This window comes from Triplophysa rosa, linkage group LG18, assembly GCF_024868665.1.
Source record: "Triplophysa rosa linkage group LG18, Trosa_1v2, whole genome shotgun sequence".
In the NCBI taxonomy this organism is placed as follows: Eukaryota; Metazoa; Chordata; class Actinopteri; order Cypriniformes; family Nemacheilidae; genus Triplophysa; species Triplophysa rosa.
The window spans coordinates 211,978-238,374 of NC_079907.1; the positions used below are offsets into that span (position 1 = coordinate 211,978).

Sequence of the window (26,397 nt, forward strand, 5' to 3'; positions counted from 1 at the left end):
CACATCAAAACATCAACATGAGAGTCAAGGCAGCACGAACTCAAATCTCTCAAATGTTCACGTGTGTCAGTATAGTGGGAGTAACATTTACTTTGTACGATGAGTGAAGACAGAGCGTCTGCAGTACCAGTGTCTTCACCCACAGGCTTCAGGCCCAAATCTACAACTACAAACAACAGTTCAGTACAGTATTATATATAGATAGAGTAGAGTATAATATCATCTGTAAATATAAACACCAGAAACCTGTGACATTACTGAACACTGCCGACTGTGTGAATGTCATGATGAGAACAACAGCTCTAGTGGCATTCATTCATTTTCATTTTCTTACTGGTTATTTGTAATCACGTGTTTTTGGTGCGTTCACTTCCGTTTGCTTTATATCCGGTGTGTTAATTTGTTTAGCTTTATGGTAGGGGGTGAGCGATGGGATGGCCAACTTTCTGTTGATGGTACAGCCACGTAAAACCAAACTGTTTGTTTTGTCTGCTTGCAAATAAATCTGCTATGACGTGTACAAAAGTTTCCCCGTTTTTCAGTCTCTGCGGCTAAATTGTATTGAAAGCCGACACAACAGCTCTTTAATAAAATACAACAAGAGTGCATTTTTGAGTCTGCTCTTACATTTATAAAACTTAAAAAAGTAAATGTTAAAAGAAAATTGTGTGTGTGGAAAAAGGAAACAGGTGTAAGTCAGAAACACACCTGAGATTATTTGTGCAGGTGCTCAATGTTTCGAGCAGATGTGACAACATTTACTAAGAGACACTAAAAACCTGCTGACACAGGTGCGCACGCACACGCGCACACACACGCGCACACACGCGCACACACTTCCAGGTCATCAACAGATGTGTGTGAATCTCAACAGTGTGACAGCACCTGCATGAAAATCTTCTGATGTGTGAATTATTTTGTTGCTTTATTCACATTCATTTATGTGTGTTGTCCTGCATTCTAACAGGATGTTTGTGTTGAGGGTTTTCTGTGTGTGTGTGTGTGTGTGTGTGTGTACTGGTTTAACTATATTTGTGAGGGCCAAATGTCCTCAGTACCACAGTGAAATACGTGTGAACCCACTTGTGAGGACATTTTACTGGTCCTCACTAAATAAAAAGGCTCATAATTCGCTCAAATAGTGTTTGTCTTTAAATGTAATAGAGTGCACATGTTTGTGTGATTATTAGGTTAAGGGTCAGGGATAGGGGATAGAATATATCATAAGCCTGATATAAAATCAATGGAAGTCTATGTAATGTCCTCACTAGTATACTGAAACAAACCTGTGTGTGTGTGTGTGTGTGTGTGTGTGTGTGTGTGTGTGTGTGTGCGTGCGTGCGTGTGTGTCTGAAGTGCAGTTTTGTGTAGTACAAACCTAAAGATGCTGTTGTCTTTCCAACCACATAAATGGATTTTGAATTCCATTTGTCTTTCACTGTGTCCCACTCTGAAAAACAAACAAAGAAATCACACCTCGTTATATTAAAAACATTTTTACACATGTATATTATCCACTCGATCTTTGCTGGATTCATAAATACTGAATGTAAAACAAGAAGACCCGCCATATGCTGTGTGTATCATTACATGATGAAACATTAAAATATATCACTAAAACCTTACAAACAATCCTTTGTTTTATTCAAGGATTTGATTAAAAGTGCGTGTGCGTGCGCTGTATATTTTGTGTGTCTTGTGTGAATGAGAGTGTATCTATTCACTTTGATCTTGATACCTTTTCTATTTTATAAATGTAATGTATTGCTTATAGTTAACATGTTTTCATGTACAGCTGCTTTGTAACAATGAAAATTGTGAAAAGCGCTTTATAAATAAAAGTTGAGGATTTGATTTTGAGTTTTCAAACAGTGGACCCTAGTGGTCAAACTGACTGAGAGCTGTTCTATAACATCATTAAAATGTAATGAAAATGCATTGGTGTTAAATTTACTGACCTATATCTAGACAGTAAATATCGGTCTTTCTTTAACATGGATGACTGTCATTTAAAGGGTTTCCACTGTCACATTACTGTCAAACACAGAGACAAAACTCACGGTGTCTGTGTTTCTCTAAACACATCTTTACAGCCTTTACAGCTCGTGGACTGCTGAAGATCAGACCTCCAAACCTCTCGGGCTGAAAGAGCTGATGTTTACAAAACAACATGTTAACCTAACATATACAAACATCGATTATTGTTTTTAAATAAAAAAAACACACCAACTGAGAAAGATGACGGGACTCACCCGCTCTGAGAGCTCATTGTCCGACACAAATGTAAAAGACAGCACAGGAATTAAATCAGCTGTGTGACCATATGATGCCAGTTCCTGAAAAAATATACAAAAATAAACAACGTCACAGTCTGCGGTAATATACACATATCTGCCAGAATACAGCGTCATTTAGTTGTATTCTATCAGTTATTTTTCCTTTATTTCTCTACTGTTTGTTATCAGGCATTTTCTGCAAAACTGCTTTGCAACAATAAGAAACTGTGAAAAGCGCTACAGAAATAACACTGAAATGAGTGTTACAGCATGTAGAATTACCTTGATATAAGGGTCTGGACCATGTTCACCTTCTCTAGGCTCTTTCAGAAGTAGCACTTTCATTCTTTGACACATCTAACACTCTCGTGAAGAGATGTTTTCATACATGTGTGCGTTAAAGTGGTCTGAATGAGTTTCTGCACAATGAAGTTTCACTCAAACCATATCAGCCTGTCAACCAGCAACGCCTATAAGACCAACACAACCTGCGAAACACTGATAACAAACCACACAACAGCACACATCACTTAACCTAAGCACACAACTTAAACTAAACAGAAAAAACCTTAAGGACCGTGTGTTCATGCACTGACGTCCCTCAATCATTAAAAGAATCTCTCGCGGTTCATTAAGTCATAATGAACACGTGACACACAGCGCAGAACCCCTCAGAGCTGCTGTTTGATTTAGTAAGATGGATTATCAACATTTGTGTATTTTACATCACTTTAAAGAGACACACGTACTTGTAGTGAGTGCGTTTACTTCTGGCAGCTGTAACAGCATGCACGCTCACGAGATACCGGAAGTGTGTCCGTACGCTCTTCATAATAAAAGTCTGCAGACTCCTGGGGTGTATTCCAGAAAGCAGGGTTAATTTACCGTCAGCTAAACCCTGAATTCTCGGTTGATTAACCCAAACCTTGCTCACTCGGGGTATGTCGGTTCCAAATCACCTGAGAAGAGTTAGTTTAATCAACTTCCCGAAAGATACCCAGAGTTAACGCGCGCTCACAGAAACAACATGAAGACATTGTCAATAGATCACAGATTTCACGAGTCACCATGGAAACGGCCGGGAAGCTTAAAGTTTTTGACTGTAAAACAACGTTATAAATCAGAGTTTTTTTTCACAGACTTAAATCTGCATCAGTGTATAAAGTGTGAGATAAAAATCATAAAATTAAATAATTTACGTTATGTGTTTATAAAACTATAAACGCTATAAATTAATTATTTAATTAAAGATATACATATTTTAAATATATGCACTATTTTTATACTATAATATTTCAAATATATACTCATCATGGCTATCTTTGTTACATAAACTGTAGATTTGTTGAGATGTTTGTAACTGTAAATTTAATGTGTTTACCATGGTATTTTACCAAAATTGTGTTGTGTATCACAATGGTAATTTTGAAGGCAGTATTAAACCTCTTTTTTTTATTTTATTAAACCTCTTTATTTGCAACAGTTGCTGATGTAGTCATATTAATGGAGACTTTTAATTCTAGAAACTACGACATTGGTCATAATTTTGGAAAAGAAATTGTGCAGTGCTTTTCAGTACACTACACTACGTATGATAATTAATTTACTAATTTAATTTGCTAAGAGGCCATGGCTTTCCAAATGTTAAAAGAGGTGGAAACGGCCTATCCTGAAAGGCTCATTGTAATTTGGAGAAAGGCCTTTCAATACTAAACTGTAGGAGGAGGCTGAGGATCAGAAAGACATTTTTATGGAATACAGTCAGTATGAAAAACCTTAAGTATTTTATGTATTTTTTATGTAAATGGTTTTAAAATTATAATAAGAATTTAAATATGTGAACAGTATGCCATGGTAATCCCATTGGGGGGGTCACCTAATAAAGCCTTGGAAACCTGCCAGCCTGGGAATCGAATTGCAACCTTTGAAGTTTTAAATCTGTCTCTCTGACCATTAGGCCACAACTATCTTTGACCCAATGCATCAAATATGGCCTAATAATTGAACAAGAGTAATGATATGCAATCCTCAGGAGTTAAAATACTTCACTATTAACATCCTTTAACTGATGGAAATTAAGATGTGTATATTTATCCAGTGATATCCTGTCAGGCGTCCTGTCAGTTGGTAATACCTAGAATTTCAAAATCAAGTGCAGGTGGTAGATCCTTTTCCTATCTAGCGCCTAAACTTTGGAATAGTCTTCCCTGCACTGTCCGGGAGGCAGACACACTCTGTCAGTTTAAATCTAGACTAAAGACGCATCTTTTTAATCTTGCATACACTACTCTTCCATAATATAAATCTTCAGAGGGTTTAGGCTGCATTAGTTAGATCAACCGGAACCAAAAACACAACTGATGTACTTGTTGCATCAAAGAGTACAGAACAGTACTCTACTCTCAGCCAGTCTTGTCTCATTGTTCCAAGGTTACCACAGCGAGCAGGATGCAGTTCATGGCCTGACCTGATGGTAGAGCGGAGAATGGGAAGTGGGGACCTGACAAGAGCTGAGATGATAGAGCTGGATAAAGAAGGACGCGGTCTCTTGACATGTCTTCACCACAAAATTTCAAATGCTATTAGATTATTAATGATAATCTTAAACTATAATTTATTTTATTATTAAGTTTATTTATTTTATTTAGCCTTGTTGTGCAAGTTCTCTGGAGCTTGTGCAGAGGCAGCAGCTTTTGCCAGAGGGGAACTGGAATCCCCTGGTTGGGCCTGGGTTCTCCTGAGGTTTTTTTTCTCGATTAGAGTTTTGGGTTCCTCGCCACCGTTTGCATACTGTTTTTGCACTATCTGCCTGGCCGGGGGGGCTGCTTTAGAATTTTAAAGTTTTACTTAATTAATATTGCATATAGGAATTTATAGTCTGTTATATTTGACCTGTGCTTCTCTCTCCTTTATCCTAAATGTGTGCTCTCACTGAGCGTGTGTGTGTGTGTGTGTGCGTACTTGTCTGTGTACGTACGTGTGTGTGTGTGTGTTGTGTGTGTGTGCGTGCGCATCCGTCCGTGTGTGTGTGTCTCTATGTCTATGTGTGTTAGTACGTGTGCATATTGTGTGTGTGTGTCTCTATGTCTATGTGTGTTAGTACGTGTGCATATTGTGTGTGTGGAGTGTTTTGTATGTGGGTATGTCTGTCTTCTGTGTTTTCAACCTTTTCTTGTCTTTGCAGGTACAACTTTAATTATTTTGCTTATAGTCAATGTGTCTCATGTACAGCTGCTTTGTAACAATGAAAATTGTAAAAGCGCTATATAAATAAAGTTGAGTTGAGATATTTGGAGATGTTTTAATAAACCTAATTCAAAGTATATACAATATTTAATATAAATAGCCTACATAAAGTTTAACAATAACATCTTACATTATTTTATTTAAAGATTATTTTATTTTAAAAGGTTAAATAATAAAGTTAATAAAAAATTAGTTGTGAATGCTAAATTGCGATGGGTGAGACTGGAACTGTAATTGTAATATTGCTGTAAAATTATAATATATTATACGTAATCTGTGCTTTCTAGCCCACTTGACGCTCATCAAAAACGCACACATGCGCAGACAACCCCTAAAGTTTAGTAACATCTCCTTCAAATGAACTAACCTTGGAACATAACCTGCTCTGGAGCAGGTTATCTTCCGAGAGTAAGTTGCTATGGTTACTTACTTACATACCCTGAAAGTTATCTCCGATTTTGGAGCCGAATGTTGGGGTTATCCGCTAACTAACCCTTAAATTTACCCGGGTATGTCACATAACCAGCTTTCTGGAATACACCCCTGTAGTTAAATCATAATAAATATATATATACATTTATTTGATTGAAATTACAAAAATGTAAATAATTAAATTTTTGAATATTGTTTATGTTATAATTTAACTTAATATCTTGGTGCGGTGCTTTTTAAAATTCTCTTTTTTCGGTGGTTGGTTCTGTCCCGTGGCATTTGTCATGAAATGTTTTCACCAGGTAAGTTACAGGTGTGCGATTTTGACTTCGTGTGATTTAATATGAAGATCTCTGTTTTGGGTTGTAAAAGAGAAAGATAGCACGTGAATTCTGTCGACGCGTTTTGGAAAACTGTCTTTATTCTTGTGTGAACCGCACGAGCCGGTTAATCCTGATTGGTCGGGAATGTGCCGTGATTTCGCCCACTCTCACACAGAGTGGGTGTGTTTGACTTTACACGGCGCTGCGCAGACCGATCGGCGAATGATCGCGAGAGAGTAGTGCTTTCATTTGGCTCTCGCGATACTTTGATGTCATCTGGTGCGAAGCAGGAGGGCGGGGCCGCCGTGATCACCGAACTGACACGAGCGTCGTTGTCACCGCAGGTTCAGTCACGGCGGAGATTTTGAGCGACATGAAAGCAACACTTCACGCGTTTGACTTCGAGCGTCAGTTTGACGACCGAGTGGCGAATGAGTGGTTTCAGGAGAACTGGTGAGTCCATGCACATGAAAACGAACTTTATAAACTTGTGTAATAACCATAAACTCCTGCAAATCATAAACAGGAGACTTAACACAGTTTTACGTGCTTACAGCAGACTTTTACACATATAATGGGATTTGTATTTCTACTGGTGTCTGCTGCTGGAAATAGTTATGTAAGATTTAAAAAATACATATTTACTAATTTAGTTCAGATTTGTATCATAACATAGTGGAAACAACAGCTAGATGATGAACTTATAATGAACTTAAACATTATTTATGTATATCATCATTTTTTTCTATTTCCTAAATGTTTAGAGTTGTCAGGGTCATTCTCATGAGAGCTGGACACTTTAAAATGACCAGACAAAAGTACAACGTATCATTTAGTGAATTCATTTATGCTGAACATCAAGTTAATGAGAGATTTATATGAGTAGATTTATGACTGTAATTGATCTGTGATCGGATCGGATCAGGTTCATTTGACGGACAGCCAGACAACCGCTGACCTGCAGCCGATTGTGACATCAACATCTGTGGAGTTTCCGACAGAGCTTCCACAAATCCTTTCATTTCAGATGCTTTTACATGATACTGTTGAGGTCAACACGAAACGAGACATTTTCATGATTTGACTTTGACCGAATAGAGTTTTCTTCATGAATGATGGCTTGTGTGTTTTCAGCGGACTGGCGTTTGTGTTGTCTGGCACATATGCGGCTGGGATATATTTTGGCCGTGTCTTGATGAAGGACAGACAGAAGTGTGACCTGCGGACTCCTCTCATGCTCTGGTCTTTATGTTTGGCCATATTCAGGTGAGACTCATGCAGGTGTATATGGCAGATTATTCTCAACAGGTTTGTTTTTGAGTATGTAAACAGAGAAAAATGTGTTTCTAGATGTTTTATCAGACAGACAGATGATGAGCAGATAACTGTGACAGATCACAAGAATACACAGAACACATTTGGAACATTCAGTCAGATATTGTGGCTGTTGTTTGGTTGTTGATCAGTGTCATTGGTGCCATGAGGACGAGCTGGTACGTGATCAATGTTGTGTCATGGGACGGGTTCCATCAGTCCGTGTGTGACACGGCGTTCTTCAGCGCCCCCGTCAGCAAGTTCTGGGCGTTTGCGTTTACCATCAGCAAAGTCCCTGAGCTCGGTAAGATCACTCGCTCATCTGCTATCATGAAAAATCATTTGAAACACACTGAAGTCATTGATCTGACAGAAGTGAATAAGAGCGCACACACACACATACACGATGATGTGCTTTGTCTTTCTGCAGGTGACACTGTGTTCATCGTTCTTCGTAAGCAGCGTTTGATTTTCTTGCACTGGTATCATCACATCACAGTTCTTCTCTACACCTGGTACTCATACAGAGACCGTGTGGCCGGAGGCGGCTGGTTCATGTCCATGAATTACACCGTTCACGCCGTCATGTACAGTTACTACGCAGCTAAAGCCGGCGGTCTGCGCGTGCCGAGGCCGGTGGCCGTTCTCATCACAGCGCTGCAGATTGTGCAGATGATTGTGGGTTTCAGCCTGATGGGACTCGTGTACAGATGGAGAGATGAAGTCCACTGCGTGGCCAACCCAAACAACCTGATGTGTGGATCTGTCATGTATCTGAGTTACCTGCTGCTCTTCTCTTCCTTCTTCTATCAGTCGTACATCAGAGGAGCCGCCGGGCCGGACGACAAGAGACCAATGAAACGAGAGTAAGAACGTAAAGGAGAGCTCAGTGTGCACGTCTGAGAGTGAATGTGAGTGAATCACTGCTGCGGATGTGAGGAAAAAAAACATCATCACCACGTCAGACAAGAAATGACTGAACATTAGTCTGTACTACTACATGAATGCATCTGATTGTTTTAATCTGCTCGGGAGTGACGAGTTAATTCATCGTAAAGGGTTTTTTAATCATTACAAGTGGAAATACTCAGGGCAAACACTTTAATAACATTTGTTGTTTTGTTTTATGTAACGTTTAAATAATAAAAGAGCGAGTTTATGCTGTAAAACAGATTGGTCATGTGACACTTTCTTGTGATTTATTATCGTTTTGGTTAAACACTGTTTACTTTCTGTCTGATGATCAGAACACGTGTGAGATCAGATTTTCATGAGCGGTTAGTGTACACTAGTCAGGGTTCATCTGGTTGAATGCCAGAGCTGTAGAAATGTTGCAACACCTGTTCAGGTGAGATAGTCATCACATCACATTCTGTTCTACAGAGAGATTCTCCCGCATCTGTAAACCCGTCTCTTAAAACGTCAGGATTTGAGTTTACATTTGTTATTTGTGTAACATTGACAAATAACTAATAAACATGATATTTTGTGCAGCTTTTTCTTAAACCTGATCTGTGTTATCCTGATGCTTGAAATGTGCTCAGGTGTTCAGTATAAAACCCTTCAGGTCACCAGAAACTCCTCATAATCATAAGTGTACCAGTGTGTGTGTGTGTGCGTGTGTGTGTGTGTGTGTGTGTGTGTGTGTGTGTGCGTGTGAGTGAGTGTGTGTGTGTGAAGGGTAAACCCTACGGTATGGCAATATCCAAAACCCTTGTCCTTGTGGGACATTTTTTGGTCCCCATGAGGAAACAAGCTTATAAATCATACAGAATGAACTTTTGTGAAAATGTAAAAGAGCAGACAGTTGTGTGTGATTGTTAGGGTTAGGGGGAGGGAATATGATATACAGTTTGTACAGTATAAAAACCATTGTGTCTATGGAATGTCCCCATAAAACATGGAAACCCAACGTGTGTGTGTGTGTGTGCGCGCGCGTGCGTGCGTGTGTGGAGAGTGTTTGATTAGCGCCTCCTGCTGGTTGTTGTTGGTCTGTGTGTGTATGATGTGTAGGTCTTCAGTTCTTCCAGCAGGTGTCGCTTGTTCTCTGAAGTTTAATGCACGACTAATGAAGAGGGGGAGCTTTAACACTGAACTCAGATCAGATGTGTCAGACTGATGTGGTGCAGTCAGTCTGTGAGATTCGTTCAGAGCTTCAGTCACAATGTCTCTGTGTTTCTTGATTCCCATCAGTCTGCCTGTCTTCACACTGCCTGCTATCGGGATCATGTGAGTATTTCTTTCATTCTAGAGCAATTTATTTTTTTAAATAAGAGAGTTGCTGGAAGTTTTACTGTAACGTTACATCTCAAACTACAGAAAGTGAAGGAGGGATTCTTTCACACATCATCAGTCATAGTGTTTAAAAGTGTGTGTTTAATTATTGTTCAACCTGGAAAAGTGATGTCATCCACACATGATGCTGTTTATAAACATTCTGTTTTTACTCGACTAGAATGATGTGAATGTTAGATTTAGATTTTTTAAGTTATGGTTAGGGTGCGTGTTTAAGTTGTGTTCAGATTGTTATTGTCTGAGTAAAATGTGTGTGTTTATGTTTTACTGTTATATTGACAGATATGTGATGGCTCTGAAGAATCAACACGTGTGTCCGGTCCATAACTGGTGAATATTTGAGTTTCCTCACATGATTGATCTCATCACATCAATAGAATCATCCCAACACTTGATGAGATCAATCAGCTGCTGTGTCGTGTTGACTCATGTGATGTGTTGTGATTGATCAATGTGAAGTATAAAAGTGTGTTTGTGTTCATTATCTGTCATTCACAGGGTTTATAACTCAACATGTCAGAGTCCTTTAACCCTTCAGAGCACTTCTGACCTGTGCTGCACACTCGACAACATCCCACTCATCAGGTACACACAACACAACTCAACTCTCAACTCTCAACTCAACTTTATTTATATAGCGCTTTTACAATTTTCATTGTTACAAAGCAGCTGTACATGAGACACATTGACTATAAGCAAAACAATTAAAGTTGTACCTGCAAAAACAAGAAAAGGTTGAAAACACAGAAGACAGACATACCCACATACAAAACACTCCACACACACAATATGCACACGTACAACACAACACACAAAAAGACCCACAGCACACAAATACCAGTCTAAATTCTGCTCAACCAACGCTGTTCCTAATTCGCGTATGTGTGATTTTGTGTGTGTGTGTGTGCAGTAAATGCGGTGGTGTTCCTCCAGAGAGCTGCTGGTTCAGTCTGCTCTGTACGGCTTCATCATTTATGGGTGAGTGAAACTGATTTCTCATCACACACACACCTGAGGAAATGACTTCTTCTGAATTTTGTGTTGTGTTTCAGTGAATGTGATTGTTGTGTTTCAGTGATTGTGATTGTTGTGTTTCAGTGATTGTGATTGTTGTGTTTCAGTGATTGTGATTGTAGTGTTTCAGTGATTGTGATTGTTGTGTTTCAGTGATTGTGATTGTTGTGTTTCAGTGATTGTGATTGTTGTGTTTCAGTGATTGTGATTGTTGTGTTTCAGTGATTGTGATTGTTGTGTTTCAGTGATTGTGATTGTTGTGTTTCAGTGATTGTGATTGTTGTGTTTCAGTGATTGTGATTGTTGTGTTTCAGTGATTGTGATTGTTGTGTTTCAGTGATTGTGATTGTTGTGTTTCAGTGATTGTGATTGTTGTGTTTCAGTGATTGTGATTGTTGTGTTTCAGTGATTGTGATTGTTGTGTTTCAGTGATTGTGATTGTTGTGTTTCAGTGATTGTGATTGTTGTGTTTCAGTGATTGTGATTGTTGTGTTTCAGTGATTGTGATTGTTGTGTTTCAGTGATTGTGATTGTTGTGTTTCAGTGATTGTGATTGTTGTGTTTCAGTGATTGTGATTGTTGTGTTTCAGTGATTGTGATTGTTGTGTTTCAGTGATTGTGATTGTTGTGTTTCAGTGATTGTGATTGTTGTGTTTCAGTGATTGTGATTGTTGTGTTTCAGTGATTGTGATTGTTGTGTTTCAGTGATTGTGATTGTTGTGTTTCAGTGATTGTGATTGTTGTGTTTCAGTGATTGTGATTGTTGTGTTTCAGTGATTGTGATTGTTGTGTTTCAGTGATTGTGATTGTAGTGTTTCAGTGATTGTGATTGTTGTGTTTCAGTGATTGTGATTGTTGTGTTTCAGTGATTGTGATTGTTGTGTTTCAGTGATTGTGATTGTTGTGTTTCAGTGATTGTGATTGTTGTGTTTCAGTGATTGTGATTGTTGTGTTTCAGTGATTGTGATTGTTGTGTTTCAGTGATTGTGATTGTTGTGTTTCAGTGATTGTGATTGTTGTGTTTCAGTGATTGTGATTGTTGTGTTTCAGTGATTGTGATTGTTGTGTTTCAGTGATTGTGATTGTTGTGTTTCAGTGATTGTGATTGTTGTGTTTCAGTGATTGTGATTGTTGTGTTTCAGTGATTGTGATTGTTGTGTTTCAGTGATTGTGATTGTTGTGTTTCAGTGATTGTGATTGTTGTGTTTCAGTGATTGTGATTGTTGTGTTTCAGTGATTGTGATTGTTGTGTTTCAGTGATTGTGATTGTTGTGTTTCAGTGATTGTGATTGTTGTGTTTCAGTGATTGTGATTGTTGTGTTTCAGTGATTGTGATTGTTGTGTTTCAGTGATTGTGATTGTTGTGTTTCAGTGATTGTGATTGTTGTGTTTCAGTGATTGTGATTGTTGTGTTTCAGTGATTGTGATTGTTGTGTTTCAGTGATTGTGATTGTTGTGTTTCAGTGATTGTGATTGTTGTGTTTCAGTGATTGTGATTGTTGTGTTTCAGTGATTGTGATTGTTGTGTTTCAGTGATTGTGATTGTTGTGTTTCAGTGATTGTGATTGTTGTGTTTCAGTGATTGTGATTGTTGTGTTTCAGTGATTGTGATTGTTGTGTTTCAGTGATTGTGATTGTTGTGTTTCAGTGATTGTGATTGTTGTGTTTCAGTGATTGTGATTGTTGTGTTTCAGTGATTGTGATTGTTGTGTTTCAGTGATTGTGATTGTTGTGTTTCAGTGATTGTGATTGTTGTGTTTCAGTGATTGTGTTGTGTTTCAGTGATTGTGATTGGTGTGCTGCGGTACGCACAGGTGATTCATAAGCACAGGAACAGTGTGTTGAATATGGAGGGTCTTTGTGCTGGATGGCTCTTTGCTGCTGGACTAATGATCGTAGGAAACTTCCAGGTAAGAAAACGTCTCGGTTACTATCGTAACCTCAGTTCCCTGAGAAGCGGGAATGAGACATTGCGGAAGCTTCGCATATGGGAACTCTTCCCTTTTCCACTTTCCTGAAGTCTTATTGGATAACGGCAGAAAAAAACTGGCCAATTGTGGCAAGACATGCAACAGTATGCAAATACTGATGAACCCCTGGCAGTAAAAATACGGTGCATAGCGGCAATACCTCAGGATCTACGAGAAAACGCCTGCACGGCTGATGAGCGTCAAACACGGCGGACTACACAATGTCTCGTTCCCGCTTCTCAGGGAACCGAGGTTACAATAGTAACCGAGACGTTCCCTTTCGAGAGCGGTCTCTCAACATTGTGGAAGCTCCGCATATGGGAACGATATACTATCCCGCCCTGAGAGTAGCAAGATCAGCCCGAACAACTGGGTTAATACACACCAAGCACGGGGTCATGCACACCGATTCAACCAACCGCGAAGTTGCCCTGAGCGCTCACAGCTGGTTGGCTGAGACAGACCAATAAACTGCCAGTTCGGGCTCATGCATATCCAGGCCAAAGAAATGAGCGGGCTGTGCTATGACAGGGCAGACACCACAACAGTAAGAGCCAGCACGGAGTCAACAGCAATGCGGTAACAACTGTGCAGCGTAAATGATCAGCTGCTCACCGAGAGGGCTTGAGATGCCACTTGCTGCTGTTCGGCACATCTCACTAATGGGCCGATCGACAGCAAAGTAAGAAAGCTCTGTGCACAGGCAGTACACCACGCGACTGCTCTTGTGACTGTACAAGGTAGACACCTTATGCAAAGGTTAAGATCGTATGAGGGAAACGGTTGAAGCATAGCAAGCCAGCGGTGCTCAGTCGCAGTGCTAAAGGGTAGAGACCGGCGCGCCCAGCTCAGTATCTAGCTGTCCCACAAGCAGTACACAGAGCAACGGCAAAGACCCGGTACCAACTGTGTAGCAAACCGCCGCCAAATCCCACCACCTGTCAAAATGACAATGACGCGAAGACATTCTCTCTCTGAATCAATTCAGAATGACCACATGAATCACAGAAAATGCCCATGACAAGGGGTTGTCTGGATTAAAACACATATATGTCTCAGTTAGGGGTACAATAACCCATATGCTGATCTGAGAACCACCGAAAGCATCTGATATAAGGGGCTGGCTGGATATGACACACATACGATAGAACGTAACAAGCAAGGATCTATTCAGTAGTGATAGGAAGCGCGCAATGATGGGTCAGGTCCGAACAGGATGGTGACTATCATTCGACTTGGGACGAGAAAACATGGCGAAGCCATAACTCTGGACGGCGGAACCATGTCCGACTCTTGTGAATGTCTGCTCCCAGAACCAGCTCTTTACGGCAACTGTAACCAAGATCGCACCGCTGAAGCAGGATGCAATCTGCGACAAAACTGGATTGCATAACAGCGCATAGCCGACCACATTCTGTAGCAGTGCAAATCTACCCGGGCATTTGAACCAACGTATAATAGGGAGCAGTACCGAGTGACCGGGGCATTGCGAATTCATAATAACATGGCTCTACCAGTTGTCATACATGCGGGACGCTTAGGCTACACAGATCCGCTGCTTGATACAGGGGGCTTAGCGCTGCGTATATAGGAGCACTGAAAACCCAAAGTGAATCAAGCATACAACAGGACACCGCCGTCTAGTGCCGGGAGCTGGAGGCCACGGCGCTAGGTAGTAAGGCTGCGCATATTCAATTTGAACAGCACCAAACCAGCACCACCTTCCATAGGTGTGCCTCGTGGCCACACACCGCTGTCTCCTGGAGTCCGATGTGAGGCTGGTACACGAGAGATACAGCAGCGCGCATAAGTAACAACGAGCTCCGGGTTGGAGGTCTGTGCAAAAGCGCGCACACACACAGTCATATGGGCAGCGTTGCTTCCGTGGCAGTATTGCAAGCCACCTAATGGAAAGCCTCCAACCTTTAGCCATGGCTAAAGGATTTAAACAGGCATTACCGACACTTCATATCCGGATAAGATAAAGCGCACACATAAAACACATTACGGTGTACTTTGGACACGGGAAATGATGGTTGCAACGGGAATTGAACCCAGATCCCCCACGTGGAAGCGAGTGACTCTAACCACCGTCCTACAGGGGCACCTCACAACTGGACTGCGCACGTGTGTCAAAAGGCTTGTCGCCATTTTGAATGACGCCCATGTGAAAGAATAATCACAACATGTGCTGGCACGGCATACCGCCATTACAATGGGGGCCTACTCACATGTGAAATTAAGCACGGGGTCTGCTCGTGTACGAGAAACGGCTCATAGTGCGAGAAACGGATGAATTACATGGCATATAAACAAGGCAAAACCTAAGAGAGGGTCTTCTCATTGTGTGAAAATGGCTGTGTTACACAGCATATACCCAAGGCAAAACCTAAGGGAGGGTCTTCTCATTGTGTGAGAAACAGCTGAATTAAACAGCATATATACAAGGCAAAACCTATGGAAAAGGGTCTGGACATTGTGTGAAAAGCGGCTAAAATATGCTTTGTTACATAGCAAGTCGCTGCACTGGGGGATGCTCATGTAAGTGTGCACACTGTGGCGTGGTCTCCACTAAGTTAGTGGAGAAAAACTTTCTGCTGATAGCTTGCGCGGTACGCCTCGTAGCCCTCAGCGCGAAGTCAGTCTCCACTCTTAGATCCTTCTCGGTGTCCGCCTCCAGGCTGCACCTATCCAGCGACTGCAGGATCTTAGCCTGGAAAACCAGCAGCACCGCCATCGAGTGCAGAGCGGAAGTCGCTTCCCCAGGGGAGGCGTAAGCCTTGGCGGTGAAGTGAGCAGGCCTTGTCCCGCACCCCACAAAGTAGAGGAAGGGCACAGATGATTGGCGGGGGAGGGGGAAGCGCATGTAATCGTGGGCCTCAGCTCCGTCCATGTGGGCGAACATGGCCTGCGTAGGAGCGTGAACCCGCGCCGACTGAGGGGCAGACCACGAATTCACCACGTGCTCGTGGACATCGATGGGTAGCATAAATAGACAGAACACCGGCTCTGAAGAGAGCTCCAGTTGAAGTTGAGCTCCTTAACGGCCTTCTTGAGGAACCTCACAAACTCCTCGTGGAGGTCCAGGGTGCTCTCCGAGTCGGGCGATCCCGCACCGACTCCGCCCAGTCTTTGTCCGAGATGTACATGGAGTCATCGTCCTCCTCGACGCCGAAGGAAACAGCGTATGCGAATGGGGGGGGGGGGCGAATGCTCCCCAACGAAGGGGACTGGGGAATGAGGCGACGGCAGAGGACGGCGGTCCCGGGTCGGGTCGTCACCGCTACCTTGTGGAATGGGTGGGCCCACCAGCGGCTCGCTGGCGGTAGTGAGCCTCAACCCGAAGAGTCCATGAGCGATGTTTCTGTGAATCCTCAAGACACACTCCGGCGTTCCGCACAGTGCGCTGTTCGCGCAATCGGGCTCACAGAAGGCAGCCTCAGCATGAGCCAGGCCCAGGCAGGCAATGCAGTGCTCGTGGGTATCCCACAAAGACGACAGAAAGCACCCATCGGATGCGGTGAAGTCTTCAGTTGCGTCTTCAACGATGGCAGCGTGAAAGAGAAGATTCTGAGGTATTGTCGCTATGCACCGTATTTATACTGCCAGGGGTTCGTCAGTATTTGCATACTGTTGCATGTCTTGCGACAATTGGCCAGTTTTTTTAAAATAGGAGTACTCCACCCGTCTTAATTCGATTTGTGTTTACTACGATTATGAGTTTAGATGGATTAAGCAAATCAAAAAGCTCTGTTTACACGGTCCATTCTTAATCAGAGTATTGTCTTAATCGTGTTAATATCGGATTATTGTTGTCCGTGTAAATGTGGTCAGTGTCTTGTTAGTGTTCTCAGACTGTGTGTGTTGTTGTTGTGTTTGTTTTGTGCAGGTGGATCATGCTAAAGTTGTTCATTATGTGGGAGCAGCTCTGTGTTTTCCAGCCAGTCTGCTGTTTGTGTGTGTGCAGACGCTGCTGTCGTACCGCACGGCCGAGACACACAGAGACATGAACACGGCTCATGTGAGACTACTGCTCACCACACTGGCCTTGACCTCGCTCATCCTCAGTATCCTCCACTGTGTGTGTGTGTGTGTGTGTGTGTGTGTGCGTGCGTGCGTGCGTGCGTGCGTGCGTGTTCAGGATCACTTTTAAATCTCTTCTGAGCTTCATACAGGCCCGTCGGAGGGTTGGGATGGTTTAGTCCTTAACGTTTGTCCTGTAGGTGGTGTGTTTTTTATTCAGGAGAGTTTTGTTCTTCAGCATGGAGCTGCAGTGTTGGAGTGGTTGTTTGCCATCATCGTGCTGCTGTTTTACGGCTCGTTCTCACATGAGTTCAGCTGTATGTCTGCAGAAACTCTTGTGTCTGTGGTGAGAAAACTCGGATCCTCTGAGGAACGCCAGAGAACTTTGGAAAAATGACAGCCAAACATTTGACGAGTTCTATTTGGGAAAAGAGTTTTGTAAACCAGAAGTAGATACAAGTGCATGTGATGTTTTCAGGAAAATGCTTTTTTACACTACATTGTTTCAATGTACTCTTTTGGCAGCTGTAACATTCCATTTCTCTTTTATTTCATGTATTTATACTTAAGTAAGTGTCTGATGAGTCAGTGTTTCATCTGATTTTTGTTGTGTTTGTCATGAATTTTCCTCCTCTTGTTTTGTTAACTATGTTGTTGCTAACATAGTTTTATTAACTTTGTTAAAACAATAAAGACATTTTTTTCTATGAGTTGTGTCATTTTTCTAGACTGTGATAAGAAACATTAAGTACAGAATTATACATATGTACACTACTATACTAGAATAAACTGTTATAATCTGTTTTTCATTTTTTTCATTTTTATGTCATCATTAAAAACACGGTAAAAACTCCACATCGCATTAAATCGATCAGCGGAACTCCGCCGGAAGCGCGTCACTTGTGCGCCGTTACCATAGAGACTATAAACGGACTCATCCTCGCGCAAACACACGAGCGTGTCTGGGTGTAATCTCAATTAAACACTGAATATTTGTGTATGTGATACTGTAGTGAGTGATGGATTCAGAGTATGTGAGGAAGAGTTTGGGTCGATGTCTCGCGGAGGGTTTGACTGAAATCACTGAACAGAGACCACTGGATCCCATTGAGTTCCTCGTGCACTGGATCCACAAATACAAACTCAACAATGACGTCATGCAACAGGTCACGTCACACACACACACACACACACACACACACACGAAAAAAGACTATAGACCATACAGCATGATAAAAATGATTAGAAATAAAAATATGCCAAGGATTGTGAAGTACTTTCAGTTAACTGAGATATATTTCTGATTTAACCTTATAATGATTGTTCGTGTGAAGGTTAAATAATGTCTCTAACAGATTCATCACTGTATTTAAATCAGGATATACCTGTATATATATATATATATATATTTTATAGAGATCCACCTATCAGAGACAGTTAGAGGATGAGAAGCGTCGAGTCCGAGAGGAATCAGTCCATCAGAAACTCCTGCAGGAGGAACAGAAGGACATCAGAGCTGTTTCTTCTGCTGTATGTCAAAGAAAACGAGAATCGGAGAGAAATTGTTTGTCTTTAAGCACATTTAATCTTTATTCATCATTTCTAATGTTTCTTTGATGTGAAAGCTTACAGAAGAGTCGGAACCTGCTGTGAGATCCAGCAGAGATGCGTCTGAAGCTCATGAGGTGTGCTCAACATCTGCTCATTTCATCTCATTCCTCTGTACAACACACACACACACGTGAGACTGACTCTCCAGTCGGTTTGCATCTCACTCTCAGAAACACTCGCAGTGAGATGATGATGATGTGTGTACATGTCTTAACAGATCAGGACAGAAAGCGCTCCTGACGATCAGACGTCCACAGATCCACAGATGGAGGAAGTGAATGACATGTCAGAGCGATCAGATGTGATGAATGACAGCAGTGCAGCAGAACAGGTCATCATCACATCACATCGCATCTAGAGATGCTCTCTCTATTGAATTAAGATCATCTTTATTTTCTGTAAGGCGGTTCATGAGGATGACGCAGATCATGTGGAACAGACCTCTGAGGTCCCGAGTGATCCACAGGTATTGTAAATGTCTTCACCTGTCAATCATATAAAAACGAAACCATCAGCCGTTCAGTCTCTGTCTGTATCCTCATGTGAAGGGTGAAAGTGAAGCCGACGGATCTGAAGCCAATCCAGTTCAAGAGAATGAAGCGAAATCAGATGAAGGTTCGGATGAGAGACAGACAGAAACAGAGGATCGTCAGTCAGAGAACACGCTGATGAATCCGGTCAGTGTTTTTCAGTCGTGAAGCTGCTGATGACTAGCAGATGGAGTCGACACACTGCTTGTGTTTTAATCAAACAGAATAAATGAGTTGATGTATTGATGATGTCACTCCTAGGAAACAGACAGAGGTGAGGCTGGAGACCAGGACCACACAGTCACACCTGAGGATTCAGCTCAACGTGTGGAACGAGAGGTGAAGATTCACATCTGTGACATCATCAGCGTTGTCCCATAACTCGGAGAAACACGAAATCAGACCTGTGGATAAGAAATAACGTCATATTTCTTTGTGAAGTTTGGATGTATTTCTTAAAATCAGTGTTTCATTTCGTTCAGATATTTTGCGCACTGCTGTACATTGTGTAGTATATTACACAAAAACCCTGCCTGTGAAAACCAAGATCAAATCATTTTGTAATTTGTTGTTTTCTACATAAGTTCGTCCTACGTAATGTAAAGAACATTCTGTGAAAATAAAACCTTGATCTCTCTACTGACTTGAGTAAAGAACCGCAGCTGCTGCTGATGGATTTCACACACAGCGTCGCACATATCTCCACCAGAATCTGTTTTCTGTTCATTATTTTGACATTGAACGAACACGAGAAATCCCTCCTCATACATGTGTCGTGTGTTTTTGTGTACAGGAGGAAGAGAAGAGAACCTGAAGATCACTTCAAACCATCATCACACACATTTACATCATATCTGTGTGTTTCTGTTGCTGTTCATAATAAATATTTAGAATTTTAGACATTATCTGATCTCACAAATCCTTTTACCGAAAACACTCGTTTACAATAAACCTGTGTATCTTACTGCTCTGAGTCCTGTGAGGAACACGCGTGTAAAGACTGAACGTTTCTGTGTGTTCATACTCTTGTGTAACAGCGGCGCTGGATCAACATCCACATTGTGACCCATAATCTGCATATAAACCTCGTGAGCACACACGCACACACACACACGCTTGTGGTTATAAGTACAGCAGGAGTGAGATCAGACCTCTTTGACTGTTTGTGTGAGTCTGAGGTGAGTGATGGAGCTTGTGACCCGGGCCGTGAGCTCTTCGGGTTTGGTGTTCATCGAGGCGTTGAGATCTTGCACAGAGATGTTTCTCACACAACCTCTCTCATCTGAGTGAAACTGAACTGAAATCTCTGGACGGAGGTGAGTGACTTTACTCTCACCCCAAAACTACTGCAAAAATCACCGAAAATAACTCCAAGTGACTGGGTTAGATTGTGTGTGATGTTAAAAGAAAGTTTTCACTGGAAGTCATATTGTAGAAGTTTTATGTTATCACCTGTTTCTGTAAGTAAGGTTTCGTAAAACAATGAAATGTCTTTTTTGTTAGTGAATCAAGAGAAGGATTGTGAATAAAGACAGGATTATTCATATATCTCAAAGATGTCACTCTTCGCTGCTGCTGTTACAAAACCATCAGAAAGACTGAAACACATTCTTGAGAAACGACGGCGTGTTCTTTGGTCTTTATGTGAGAGATGTGTGTGTGTGTGTGAAAGTGAATTTGTTCCCCTTGTGTGCAGATGACCGCGTGTTTAAAGCCAGAGAACTGTGGGAAAGTTCAGGAGCTGTGATCATGGCTGTCAGGAGACCTGGATGATTTCTCTGCAGAGGTACACACACACAAACACACGGACTCACACGGACACACACACACACACAAACACACGGACACGTGTGCACACAGGCACACACACAAACACACGGACACGTGTGCACACGGGCACACACACAAACACACGGACACGTGTGCACACGGACACAGACACACACACGGACACATGTGCACATGGACACACACACAAACAAAAACACACGGACACACACACACAAACACACGGACACGTGTGCACATGGACACGCACGGACACAGACACACACACACAGACACACACACAAACACACGGACACGTGTGCACATGGACACGCACGGACACAGACACACACACACGGACACGTGTGCACACGGACACACACACAAACACACGGACACACACACAAACACACGGACACGTGTGCACACGGACACAGACACACACACAAACACACGCACACATGTGCACACGGACTAAGACACACATGCATGCACACACAGTGTGACAGTGGAGTTTCTCTGTACGCTGTAGTGAAAGAGAACATCGGTACAGAGATCCGGGACTTCAGACCTTTCTTTCATGGAGAAGTCTTTCTGGATGAGACTGTAGATGAATCACAGGAAAGATCTCTGACCAGCTGCTAGAAAATCATCTCAAAACATTTCTGAAGGTCATCAGACGTTCATCAGTCGTGTTGTTGTGTTGTGTTGTGTTTTATCAGAGAGGTTTCTACAGGCCTCGAGAGCGTCTGATGGGTTTCTCTGGGTGCCGGTGTCTGGAGGAACAGCTGGAGAGCATTTCAGAATGGTTCCTAGGGTAACGTGTGGGGTGAAGGGTTCGTCTTGGGGACTGTATACGTCATCGGCCCACGTCAACAGGTAAACTCACTTAGTAGTGATTATTCTTCAGGATATTCCCTAAAACTCAAATACTTAAATGACTAAACAACACTCAAATAAAAGTATCCCAGGAAGTGTATGAGTTTGATTCCTCTCTCTCTATATATCTCATACATTCTAAACATGGCACAATAGACCCTCTGTTTAAATGTATTTGTTTGTTTTTTCTACAGGGAATCTTGTTGGAGCACAGAGAGATGGAGTTTGGAGATAAAATAAACAAATGGGATGTTATTGAAGCTGTTAAAAAGATAAAAACAGAATGTGTGTTTCTGGAGTAACAGCAGTCATGAGAGATCTCATGTAACATAACATGAAAGAAAGATCATGAAAAGAGTCAAATACACTATAAAGACTTAAGACATGCGTCATATTGTTCCAGCGCACATGTTTCTGTGTGTGTGTGTGTGTGTTTATGTTTTTATATGTTAGTGGGGACCTAAACCTGAATGCACACCAACACATGGGGACTCGTGTCACTGTGGGGACCAAAATTGAGGTCCTCATGGGCACAAAAGCTTATAAATTGTACAGAACAATATTTGTTTTTAAATATAAAAATGCAAAAAGTGTTCTATGATCTTTAGGTTTAGGGGTAGGGTTAGGGGATAAAATATACAGTGTGTGTGCATATATAAATAGCGTGCGTGTGTGCGTGTGAAACATCAAGACTGCTACTTCATTTAGAGTTTAAAGTCAGTCCATCATCAACCACACACACACACACCTGAGTCATCAACAATAAAAACAGAGTCAATGGAAAACCCAACATTTGTGTGTCATTTTTTCTCTGTTAGTGTATATTGAATCGGTAGAGATTAGATTTTGTTTAATTGCTGTAATGCACATGTTCTCAGATGTGTAAACGACCTACATGAAAAAAGTCAGTGAGGCTTTAGGCCACATCAAAGCACAGAAACTGCACTTGTTGAAATGACAAATGACCTACTCCTAGCATCAGACCAAGGCTGTTTTTCACTCCTAGTTTTACTTGACTGTAGTGCCGCATTCGATAGCATAGATCATGCCATACCGCTAGATCACTTACAGAATTATATTGGTATTCAGGGACGAGCCTTACAATGGTTCAGACCATATTTATCCAACAGATATCAGTTTGTTCATTTAAATGAGGAATCATCAAATCATATGCCAGTAAACTATGGTTCACCTCAAGGATCGGTTTTAGGACCCTTGCTATTCTCTATATACATGCTGCCCCTCAGAGTCATTATTAGAAAACATGGAATTAGTTTTCATAGCTATGCAGATGATACTCAGTTACACATGTCATCTAGACCAGACCAAACCTCAAAATTAACAAAACCGGAAGAGTGCGTTCAGGACTTAAAACATTGGAGGACTAGTCGTTTTCTTCTGCTAAATTCACCTCAGCAAGTATAGTTAAAGACCGTTCTTTTGAAAACCACATCTCAAACGTCACAAAAACAGCCTTCTTCCATCTTAGAAACATTGCCAAACTGAGGAATATTCTGTGTATTTTTGACGCAGAAACACTAGTTCACGCATTTATGACTTCAAGACTTGATTATTGTAAAGCACGACTCAGTGGTTGTCCTGCGTCATCATTAAACAAACTACAGTTAGTTCAGAATGCAGCTGCCAGAGTTCTGACAAGATCTCGACAATGTGATCACATAACACCAATGTTATCATCTCTACACTGACTGCCCATTCAGTACCGTACTATAAAGTTCTTCTCATCACTTCTAAAGCATTACAGCTTTTTTCAACTGCCCACACACATTTTCAAAAAGTTGCCTCTTTTTTTCAAAACTTTACACACAAATCCAAGAATTGCACACACAAAATGCAAAATGCCTCACATCTCTTGCAAAATATCACAAACAAAAGCAAAAGCAAACATTTGTCTTCTGTTGCAAACAATTTTACCGTAATGTTATATTTTGGGATATATCATGTACACACAGTTATTCAAAACCTAAAGCTCTTCTTTCATGAGCTCCTCTGTACATTTCTGTACAAGATTGAAAGAAATTGGCAGAGAGATGTTTACAGTTTTTGCCCATTGCTTGAACACTATAGACACATGCTTAGACCAAAGTAACAAAACTTGAAGCTTTTGTTACTATACCTTAAACACAGTGTAACCATACCTTAAACAAAAGCGCTGCTTTGCACTTTAGTTGCAATTCTGCAACACACTTGCTTCTGCACACTACACACTATTTCACACATAAGACACTTCGTTCATAAATGAAATCTCATGGGTACCATTGGGAAAACACATCTATTCAAAATACAAAACACATTGGGTGATTGAAAACACTTAGACACACACCTGAAAAATCTTACTTACAAAACTGAACACCAATCAGCCAGCCATAAATAGGCCTCAGTTGAGCCATTTTGAGAACTTTGCAAGCATGGAGGCAGGGAGAGCAAGAGGTAGAGGAAGACAAAGAGAGAGAGGAGTAGGACGTGGTCGAAGAGGCTATGCACGGAACAGTGTTTCAGATGATATTAGAGCAACTTCGGTGGATCATGTGACAAATCATGGCCTGACAATGAGGGAAGCTGGGCAGAGAGTCCACCCACATCTAAGCCGGTTCACAGTTGCATCCATCATAAGGACATTCAGACTGGAAAACAGGTATGTCCTCAACTCTCTACTCCAGACTGTATTCTATTCTGACCATTTCTAAACCCTATTTTTTCCGCTTGGAGATGGCACGTATATGACCGCCAACCACATGCCCGCACGCCTCTTCTACAGGCAATGGAAGAGGCATGCGGAGACATTGAGGTAAGGTCAATCCATGGATGGATTCGGCACACAAGGCGATATTTTCCCCGTTGCTTAGCAGGAGAAAATATCGCTTGTGATGTTGATGAGATTCCGTGGCCAGACCCAAACAGACGGCAGGATCCATAATCCCACCCACACACAATTGGCCTGTTTTTCATTTACAGTAGTGTATTTTTGGTTTTATTTTTGCGTTACTGCATATACTGTACTGTACTGTATAGTGTAGTACTGTGATGTACAGTATTGAGGTGATGTCATTTGTAACCTTTCGGTACTTTCATTTTTGGTTGTTGTGAAAACCTTTGTTGGAGAAGAAACATAACAAAAACTGTAAGTGTTGCATTGAGCTTCACAGAATGATAGCTGATGAACTGAATAAAAACAGTGAACATTAAAGACTACAGTGTTTTATATAAAGTACACTAGTGTGTTGCTGCTAATCTGAAAGTGTATTCATATGATGCAAGTGTGTATCATTTTGCCATCAGAGTGAGATTTTGACAAAGGATTGTTAGGTTTTGATAGCAGAGTTTCAATTCGACATAGATGTGAATGATTTACTTCCCAGTGTTGTTTCTTGTGTGCTTGTGTGTAAAGTTTTGACACAATGAGCCGAAGTGTTGCAAAAAGTGTTCAAGCAATGGACAAAAACTGTAAAATTCACTGTAAAAACAAAAGCAAGATTGAAACCAAACTTTTTATTTCCTGTGTTTGTTTATTTTTTGTTGTCGACTGTAGCTCATTGATCATGTGATAGCTGTACCCCCTAATCTCATTCGAGACCAATCTTCTTGTTCCTCGTCCTCCTCCTCTTCCAACTCGTCCTCTAATTCGAACTCTGCCTCGTCCTCTGGCTCTCCCTCCAACTCCACTTACTCTGTCTACATTGTTTGCATCCATTGTTCAAAACCTATAACTTGACCCTTGGCCTATTTATAGGCCTCTTCTAAAGTCATGATTGGTTGGTGTAAGTAAAGCAATGTGTGTTTGCACATGTGAGGAGATAGTGTGAGGCACCGAGGAATTAGTGTGGCATTTTGATTGGTTGTGTTTGAAAGAGGAAATCAATATACTTCCTGTAAGATGTTTGTGTGTTACATAGAGAATTGTGTGTTGTGTTTTGCAAAAAGTGTTTTATGTAACTGCAAACTGAGTCAAAGGTCGAGAATTAGTGTATGGTTTTGCCGATTTGGTGTGTGGTTCTGGTGTTTGAGTGTCAGGTTTCAGAGATTGTGTGACAAGTAAACATTTTGTGTGTAAGCAGTTGAAAAAAACTGTGAACGGTTTAGCTCCCACTCATCTAACAGAGCTTCTGTCACGCTACAAGCCATCACGCTCTCTACCATCACAAAACTCCAGACTTCTGACAGTATCTAGAATAACTAAATCCACCATATAGGGGGTCGAGCTTTCCCATATGAACCCTAACTCTGGAATAGCCTCCCCGATACTATTGGAGGGTCAGACACACTCTCCCAGTTTAAGTCTGGATTAAAGACACATCTCTTCAGCCAAGCATTCACATGATGCACACCAGTATTATCTCTTGTTTAGAAGTAAATGAACAGCAGCTAGGCGAATTGTTCTCTCTCTGATACCCATCCCGAGGAAACTACACATTACTCCAGCACCAGCTGATCGTCACGTGCCATCCTCACACGAGATCCTGTGGACTTCACTGATCATCAGCTCCAGCCCAGGCAATCTCCGTCAACAACCAAGAGCAAAGATGGACCCTTGTTATTTGAATATTATATATTGTTTATTTTTGTCTTTCTTCCTGTAAAGCTGCTTTCAAACAATGAAACATTGTGAACAGCGCTATAGAAATGAAACTGAATTCATTTGTCTGTGTTTGACTCATAAGAGGTGAAACTTCTTTCTCACAGTTTCAAACACACATGA

At 41.4% G+C, this 26,397-nt stretch overlaps 4 protein-coding genes across 4 annotated transcripts; all 4 read left to right on the forward strand.

Moving 5' to 3' along the window:
- Positions 1-6,595: 6,595 nt before the first annotated feature.
- On the forward strand, positions 6,596-9,093 carry zgc:92749 (Elongation of very long chain fatty acids protein 6-like). Its single transcript, XM_057358708.1, has 4 exons — positions 6,596-6,730; positions 7,412-7,543; positions 7,744-7,895; positions 8,022-9,093. The coding sequence occupies exons 1-4, from the start codon at positions 6,651-6,653 to the stop codon at positions 8,459-8,461; spliced, it is 804 nt and encodes a 267-aa protein (XP_057214691.1). The 5' UTR covers positions 6,596-6,650; the 3' UTR covers positions 8,462-9,093.
- Positions 9,094-9,711: 618 nt separating this feature from the next.
- On the forward strand, positions 9,712-17,506 carry zgc:86738 (Transmembrane protein 150A-like). Its single transcript, XM_057358927.1, has 7 exons — positions 9,712-9,820; positions 10,169-10,216; positions 10,385-10,471; positions 10,797-10,864; positions 12,683-12,810; positions 16,760-16,937; positions 17,094-17,506. Exons 1-7 carry the CDS (start codon positions 9,756-9,758, stop codon positions 17,288-17,290), a joined length of 771 nt encoding a protein of 256 aa, XP_057214910.1. The 5' UTR covers positions 9,712-9,755; the 3' UTR covers positions 17,291-17,506.
- A 331-nt stretch (positions 17,507-17,837) lies between these two features.
- On the forward strand, positions 17,838-19,963 carry dydc2 (DPY30 domain containing 2). Its single transcript, XM_057359431.1, has 8 exons — positions 17,838-18,059; positions 18,310-18,423; positions 18,519-18,578; positions 18,722-18,835; positions 18,908-18,970; positions 19,053-19,181; positions 19,296-19,373; positions 19,828-19,963. The coding sequence occupies exons 1-8, from the start codon at positions 17,913-17,915 to the stop codon at positions 19,846-19,848; spliced, it is 726 nt and encodes a 241-aa protein (XP_057215414.1). The 5' UTR covers positions 17,838-17,912; the 3' UTR covers positions 19,849-19,963.
- A 210-nt stretch (positions 19,964-20,173) lies between these two features.
- selenou1b (selenoprotein U1b) lies at positions 20,174-22,444 on the forward strand. The gene is given in 7 exon segments (XM_057359010.1): positions 20,174-20,308; positions 20,310-20,350; positions 20,731-20,847; positions 21,295-21,407; positions 21,524-21,567; positions 21,569-21,680; positions 21,875-22,444. Coding segments are annotated over 7 exon segments (624 nt in total). The 5' UTR covers positions 20,174-20,219; the 3' UTR covers positions 21,983-22,444.
- Positions 22,445-26,397: the final 3,953 nt, after the last annotated feature.